General features: G+C 62.3%; 2 protein-coding genes across 2 annotated transcripts in view; both read right to left on the bottom strand.

The window, feature by feature from the left end:
- Positions 1-6,786, bottom strand: part of LOC114923204 (death domain-associated protein 6-like) — an 8,693-nt gene extending 1,907 nt beyond the window's left edge. Inside the window, exons 1-6 of the mRNA XM_029285857.1 lie at positions 6,589-6,786; positions 2,795-3,590; positions 1,527-1,798; positions 897-1,080; positions 359-671; positions 47-269 (exon numbers count right to left, since the gene is read on the bottom strand). Of these exons, the coding sequence (XP_029141690.1) occupies positions 47-269; positions 359-671; positions 897-1,080; positions 1,527-1,798; positions 2,795-3,590; positions 6,589-6,786 (1,986 nt within the window). The remainder of the gene's footprint in view (positions 1-46; positions 270-358; positions 672-896; positions 1,081-1,526; positions 1,799-2,794; positions 3,591-6,588) is intronic.
- A 467-nt stretch (positions 6,787-7,253) lies between these two features.
- The window catches only part of KIFC1 (kinesin family member C1), a gene marked incomplete at its 5' end in the record, with an annotated part of 4,371 nt that continues 4,007 nt past the window's right edge, over positions 7,254-7,617 (bottom strand). Inside the window, one exon of the mRNA XM_029285856.1 lies at positions 7,254-7,298. Within this exon, the coding sequence (XP_029141689.1) occupies positions 7,254-7,298 (45 nt within the window). The remainder of the gene's footprint in view (positions 7,299-7,617) is intronic.

Raw genomic sequence — 7,617 nt, 5'->3', positions numbered from 1 at the left:
GCACCCCACCTGCAGCCCCTCCCCTCCCCTCCCTCCCAGCACCCACCCTGGCAAGTAGCTGCTCCTTCTCCTTCTCCGGCAACGGCCGGTGCTGCTGTGGGGGGGCCGGGCGGGGGCTGCCCTGGCTGCTGGAGACCAGGCCCAGGCTGGGGGAATCCGGGCGGGTGGAGTCGGCCAGGGGGGTCGGGCTCTGGGGGGGCGGCCAGGCCTCCTCCTCCGCCTCCGAGTCGGAGCTGGGCACCTGGATGCAGCCCTCCCCGGTGCTGGTGCTGGCAGGGAGAGAGAGAGAGGCCAGCGTGAGAGATGTGGGGGGCCCCACGGCACCCCCCCGCCCTTCTCTCCCCCCCCAACCCCGTACCTGCTGGAAACTGGGGTCTGCCCCCAACCGCGGCTCCTCTTGGTGGGCGGCTGCCCGTTGAGCTCCCCGTTCTCCAGCGAGTGGCCGCGCTTGGGGGGCGGGGGGGCCCCGGGGTCTGGGTGGGCGGGCTCCCACTCCTCCTCCGGAAGTGGGCAGGGGGACGGGGCTGGGCTGTCCTCCCCCTCCAGCAGCCCGGCCTCCTTGATCTGCAAAAGCAAATGCTGGGGAGGGCAGTCCTCCTCTTCCTCCTCTTCCTCTTCCTCTTCCTCCAGGTCCACAGCTGGGGGGTCCTCACCTGCAGGGGGGTCCTCACCTGCAGGGGGGAGGGAGGGCAGGAAGGAAGTGTGGGAAGAGGAGGGCCGGCAGGAGTCTCCCCCCCTTCCCCCAGAACTGGGGGGCTGGCAGAAGGCAACTCCAGAGTATCAATGCGGATTGAACCTGCAGAACTCATTGCCACAAGAACGAAGCAGGAGTCTGCGAGAGAAGGCAGCCCCCCCAGGTGCCACGTTAGCCCCCCCCGTCCGCCCACCAAGGATACCTGCCGCTGCCGCTGCTTCCTCCTCCTCCTCCTCCTCCTCCTCCTCCTCTTCCTCTCCGCCAACCAGGCAGTGGGCCAGCTCTGCGTCCAGGTCTGACTCCGAGGAGTCTTCCTCTTCCTCCTCCTCCTCCTCCTCCTCCTCTTCCTCCTCCTCTTCCCATGACCCCTTTCCTTTACTGGCCTCCTTGGGGCCTGCGCTGTCCTAGTGCAGAGGTGGGGTGGGTGGGTGGGTGGGTTTCCACTGACCCCGGGTGCCCCACGGCGACCAGAGGACCTCCCCCCCTGACACACACACACAGAACAAGGGAATTGGATCCGTCAGCCCTGCGAGGCGGGCCGAATCGGGAGGCCACTGGGTCTGGGAAGAGCCACACTCATCCCCTTCTTCACACCATCTCTACCCTCTTTGGGGTGAGGGGGGGGCTGGCCTTTGCAGCCATTTTGTGAGTGTGCCCCAGGGGGCTGGGATACTGGGCCGGACCCAAGGGCCCTCCCTCAGCCCAAGGGCCCCCCCATTGATGTGACCCCTCTGGTGGGCTCTTCCGGCCCCTCAAAGGGAGAGGGGGCCAAGTCCCCCACCCAGCACCGAGCTGCCCGGCCCTCTGGATGCCCCCAGCTCCAGGTCCCCACAGGGGCTGCCTCCTGCCCCCCCCTTACCTCTTTGGCGGCTGCCCCCGAGACGGACTCCTTCGGGGAGGCTGGCTCCCCCTCCGCGGCACTGCTGGGCTGCTGGGCCCCTCCGCCGTCCTGCCGGGGGGCCCTCCCCCCCAGCTGCTCCTCCTCGTTCCTGTCCTGCAGCTGAGCGAACTGGGTGATCACCTCCTCCAGGCGCTGCACGCCCAGCGCCTGGTTGCGCTGCAGGCTCCGGGCCAACTCCAGGTCCCCCAGCGCTGGGTCAGTGTCTGCCGGGCGGGAGGAGGACAGGGGGGGTGAGGGGGAGCCCGCCTGCCCCCCACCCGCCCCGGGACAAGGTGCTCCCCTCCGTGGAGGATCGCGGCGATGCCCTTGGAAAACGGGGGGGAGGGTCAAAGCCCCCCCCCGAAAGGCTGGATTCTCTCCAAGCCCCTGGAAAGCTGGTCTGGTCCCGGAGAGCCTCCTCCGGCCCCCCTGGGGGTGGGGGGGCTGTGGCTAAGGAGCCCCAATCTAAGGGCCCGGGGCCAGCAAAGCCAAGCCGGAAAGCCAGCCCTTCCCACACCTGACGGGCTCCTGCCCGCTCTCTGCCCGAACCTCACCCGCTGGGGTCTATCCCAGCCTCAGCCCACCCACCTACCCCACCCCACCCACGGCCAAGGTGCTTTGGTGGGGCACAGCTGGGTGCCTCCTCCGCTCAAAGGCCCCACCCAGGATTCTCGCCAGAAGCCCCCAGACGAAGCACAGCACCATTGTACCGAGATGGGCAAGGGGGGGGGGTCTAGGAGGGAGAGGTGGGTGTGTGGGCCCAAGCTCTTGTGGGGCAGGGATTGTGGGCAGGGAATAGCGGCCAAGGGCAGGCTGCCCTACGTGCAAAGGCCCAGCCTGGCCAGCCTTAACCTGAACGAATCTCAGGTGTTTGTGCAGCCCCCGTTTCATCCGGGCGTGTTTTGGCAGAGCAGGTGAGCCTGGAAAACAGGTTTAGGCAGGACCCACAGCAGCCCCAGGCAGGAGTCTAGCCTTTTTTCCTTCCCGACAGCCAAGAAATAAGAACCGTCGGGTGCCTCCTTTGTGTGCCCAACTGGGGCCCCCCAGGACCACCCTAAACAAGACTGGAATTGGCATCGTCAGGCACCACAATAGGCCTCCTGGGGTTGAATTTGGGGGCGGCAATGGGGTCATCCCAAGCCAGCACTTCCCCTGGGTGGAACCGTGGGCCACCTAGAGTCCCCTTGGGCCCCGGGCCCTCTTCCCTCCCCAGCACTCACTAGGCCGGTACTGATCGGTCAGGTGGCTGCCGAAGTTGTAGACCAGGTCGAGGCGACGCCGCTCTTGCAGGCGGGCGCCCACGTCGCGGAAGGCGTCGGCGGCCATGAACTCCATCTGGCGCTTGGGCAGCCCCAGGCTGTGACGGGCGCTGGCCTTCTGCACCACCTTGAGGATGTCGGCAAAGTCCGGGAAGGCCTCCGGCTGGTTGATCAGCCGCTCGATGCGCCGGTTGACCTCCGGGTAGCGCGTGCCGCGGAAGGGGATGCGCTGCTCGATGACGCGGCCTGTCAGGCTGCTGCAGTCCTTCAGCTGGCAGAGGCGCTTGAAGACGTGCATCAGCCGACGCTTGAGGCGGCTCTCCTGCAAGTAGGCCGAATCCTGGCTGTCCAGCTCCGTCAAGTCCAGCTCCTGTTCCTGCAGCCGCTGGATCTCATTGGCGTAAACCCGCAGCAGCTTCTCCAGGTAGCGGATCTGCCGCTTGGAGCCCATGCAGGGCTTGGCGGGTTCAGAGGGCGTCTGGGAGGCGGGGGCGGCGGCCGGGGCATCCTGGGTGTCGGCGGGGACAGTGGCCGCAGCCCTTCTCCTTTGCGAATGGGCCCGGAAGACGGTGCAGAGTTCATTAATGTAGACGTAGATTTTGTTTCTCCTGGCTTGCACCCGCGTCAGGCAGCGGCTTAGGACGTTGCGGAATTCCACGGAGGCCAGGTACTCCGGGCTGGTCTTCTGGTGCCGGCCAGACAGGTAGGCGATGACCTCAGGGTGGTCCTCAGTGTGCTTGGAGCAGAAGGCCACGAACTGCAGGGGAAAAGGGGCAGGAGAGGCATCGCTCAAGGAAGAGCCAGGCCGGCCTCAACGGCTTCACAGCTTCCCGTCAGGAAGAAAACGGGAGCTGGGCTGGAAGGCGAGGTCCCCGCAGAACACCCCCACCCCCGTGAGGAGAAATTTGTCTGTCAGGATACTAAATTTAGTTGCAATCGATTGGTCGGAGAGCGCTGGCTCTTGCATGAGGCAATCTGCACCGTGATTGGTTGCTGCGGGTGTAGGGGGAGGTTCCCTTTTTTCCCGCCTTTTTTGGGGGGCGTGCTCTATACGCTGCTTGAGATTTACCTCACGCAGTTTCTGTGTTCCTGAATATCTTTCGTCTGCTGTAAATGTTACATACATCTACCCATAGAATACGAGTTCGTGTCGGCGTCTCCGGCTTCATTCGGACAGCCTCTGCCCAACGCCCTGACAGAGTGAAAGGGCACAGAAGCCCCTGGACCCCGCTAGGGAAGGACAGCGGCCATCGGAGGGGCAGGGGGAAGAAGGTCAAAATCCCACAGGGAGAAATTTGGAAGAGGCGCCAACAGAGAAAGGAGGCTCTAAAGTGGGGCTGCGCCTCCGGAGGTGGTGGAGTGCTGGTGACGGAGGAGACCCCATCAGAGGCGCCATTTAGTCGCCGGAAGAGCAAAGTGTGCCACGGGCCAGAACCGCACGCTGTGGCAGTTGATGGGTTGGAGGGTGGCTGGCTCTCGCGTGAAGCGATCTGCACCAGTGGCCCCCCAACCTTTGGGGCACTGGGGACCTGGTTTCATGGAGAGAGATTTTGCCATGGATCAGAGGGGTGTGTGTGTCGGGGGGGGGGTTTCATGCACTGCCTGCATTCTGCAGGTGCGATGATTTGCTTGTTTGTGCGGACCGATTTCTGGCCATGCTGCGGACCGTGGCAGTCCACGGACCGGGGTGGTGGTGGTCAGGGACCCCTGATCTGCACTATGATTGGTTCATGCGGGTGTAAAGGGGGCAGTCCCCCCTTTCCCGCCCCCCTTTTCCCTCTGCTGTGTGTTATGTGTGCCATCTGACATTTCCCTCATGCTGTTATTCAAGAAAAAGGAGAAAAAACAGACCCAGGAAACTACAGACCAATCAGCCTAACATCAATACCTCAGAAGATCTTGGAAAAGATAATCAAAAAAACAGAACTGTGAACAACTAGAAGCAAACAAAGTCATAACCAGTAGCCAGCATGGGTTTGTTGAAAACAGATCATGCCAAACCAATCTTACTTCATTCTTCAATAAAGTGACTAAACTAGTAGACCAGTGAAATGATGTGGACGTAGTAGACTTAGACTTCAGTAAGGTATTTGACAAAGTAGACCACAACCTGCTGCTTAGTAAGCTAGAAAAAGGTGGGACAGACAACATCACCACCAGATGGATCTGTAGCTGGCTGTCAAGCCTTACTCAGAGAGTAGCCCTCAATGTCACCACATCCACATGGAGAGAACTAAGCAGTGGAGTACCACAAGGCTCCGTCTGAGGCCCAGTAAACTCTTCCAACATCTTCATAAATGACTCAGAGGAGGGAATCGAAGGGGAACTCATCAAATTTGCAGAGGACACTAAACTGGCAGGAGTAGCCAACACCCCAGAAGACAAACTCAGGATCCAAAAAGATCTTGAGAAACCTGAACAATGGGCCCTATCCAACAAAATGTATTTTAATGTGGAGAAAAGCAAAGTTTTAAATTTAGGCAAGAAAAATCAAAGGTACAAGTATAGACTGGGCGAGACCTGGCTTAAAAACAGCAACCGTGAGAGGGACCTTGGAGTCCTAGTGGACGATCGCTTGACCGTGAGCCAGCCGTGTGCAGCAGCAGCAGCAGCCAAAAATGCTAACACAATCCTGGGTTGTATAAACAGAGGCATAGAATCAAGATCACGTGAAGTATTAGTATCGCTTTTATAAAATCCTAGTAAGACCACAACAGGAATACTGCAGCCAATTTTGGTCACCATATCACAAAAAAGAGGTCGAGAGTTTGGAAAAAATTCAGAAAAGAGCACCTAAGATGATCCAAGGCCTGGAGACCAAAACATACGAAGAACGGCTCCAGGACTTGGATTAGGCTAGTCTGAAGAAAACAAGAAATAGGGGAGACCTGATAGCAGTATTCCAGTATTTGAGGGGCTGCCACAAAGAAGAGGAGGGGGGGTCACGTTATTCTCCAAAGCACCAGAGGGCAGGACGAGAAACAATGGCTGGAAACTGACCAAAGAGAGAAGCAATCTGGAATTATGGAGAAACTTCCTGACAATAAGGACAATCAACCAGTGGAACAGAAGTTGCTTCCAGAAATTGTGGGCGCTCCATCGCTGGAGGTTTTTGAGAACAGACTGGACAGTCACCTGTCGGAGATGGTCTAGGCGCGTCTGCGGCGTGAGCAGGGGGCTGGACTAGAAGACCTCCAAGGTCCCTTCCAGCTCTAGTCTATTCTACTCCTGTGGTTCCTATCTTGTCTGCTGGGAACGTAAACGTTAAATGTACAAATATATAAAACGACCAAAGTTGGTGTCTCTGACTTTCACCCAGAGGGCTGCCCTGCAATTCCCTGACAAGAACAGGCAGAGGGAGGGGGGGGATTCTGGGAAATTGGGGGAGAAGACAGGAGGGAGTGTTGGGGGGGGATGTCACCTCCCAGGGAAGCCCCCAACCCCTCCACCCATCGGCTGGCCTGGGGGGGGCTGCTCTGCCTCCCTCCCCCCAAAAGGAGGGGAAAAATCCCTGAGCGACCCTCCAGGGCCCGACGGTGGGGGTCTGCGTTGGACTGGATGATCTTTGAGGGTCCCACAGGAGCAGCCACGGGAGCGGGAGGAAGCCACGGGGAGCTTTCCCTCCCGAGAGGCCGGCTGGGACCCCCCCGGGTCGGGGAGGCGGAGAGCCCGGACTTCCCCGGACGGGGCCTCCCAACCCCCGCCCGCCCGAGGAGGAGGAGGGAGGACCGCGCCGCTTCCCCTCCCCGTCTCACCTCCCGGAAGAGCCGCTGGTTCTCGGCGCGGAGCCCCTTTTCCCCGGCGCTGCCGTTCAGGGGCTCCGGGGAGGGCTCGCCTGCGGGGATGGCGGCGGCGTCGGGGGAAGCAACGGCGTCGGGCGTCGGGGGCGGCGGCGGGGACGGGTCGCTGTCCTCGTCCAGGACGATGATGCAGGCGGGCGGCGGGGAGCTCATGGCCGGCGGGGCGGGAGGGCGGCGGGGAAGGGGCGGCGACGGCGGCGGCGCCCCGCGCGGGAACCGGCAGCGGCCTGGAGGGGCGCCCCGTCGGGTCTCCTCCTGGGGGGGGCGAGCGCGGCGGCCGCTCCTCCCGCGCCTCGAGTTTCGATTCCGCTCGCCTCGCCCAGGACTCGCCTCTTGCCTCCGCGCCCACTGCGCAGGACCGGAAGCGGAGGCCCCGCGCCGCCATCTTCTTGTACGGATTGGGGGAGCGGCGCCGGCGGCCTCCTCCCGCGCCGCGCGTCTCCTCAGGCGGCAGCGCCGGCGTCTCCCCGCCGGGAGGCCGTCGGCTCCTTAGTCCTCCTCGGTTCCCGCCGCGATTGGGCGTCGACATCTTCCCTTACAGAGGGAGGGGGGGAAGCGCTGCCCGGCGTCCCCCGGCACGTGACCGGATGTCGCCTGCTGAAGCTCCGAAGCCACGCCCCCTAGAAGGGCTGAGTCTTTTTTCTGTTGCGGCTGCGCTCTCCGTGCTCTTCGAGTACGCCGTGGGGGGGAACAACAGCGCCGCTCCCGCCCGTCCACCGCAGGCGACCACTGCGCATGCGCCTCCTCTCCCGCCTGGCCGTGGGAGCCGAGAGAGTCCGGCGCTTCGCCGCTTCCGGGTTTCCTGCCATCGCCCCCCCTCCCTCCCCCCCCGGTACCTCTGGGGCGCCCCTCCCTCCCCCCCAAGACCCCGGGGAAGGGAAGGAAAGGAAAGGAGGAAGCGCCGGGCTCGGCTGGGCAATCCGCCCGTTTTTATTCAAGAAAGTTACACAAACGAGACACACACAAACACACACACACACACAC

This window comes from Protobothrops mucrosquamatus, unplaced genomic scaffold (assembly GCF_001527695.2).
Source record: "Protobothrops mucrosquamatus isolate PMUCROS unplaced genomic scaffold, P.Mucros_1.0 scaffold2354, whole genome shotgun sequence".
Taxonomy (NCBI): domain Eukaryota; kingdom Metazoa; phylum Chordata; class Lepidosauria; order Squamata; family Viperidae; genus Protobothrops; species Protobothrops mucrosquamatus.
The sequence above is the reverse complement of the archived record's forward strand: the minus strand, read 5'-3'. Positions and strand labels throughout refer to the sequence as shown.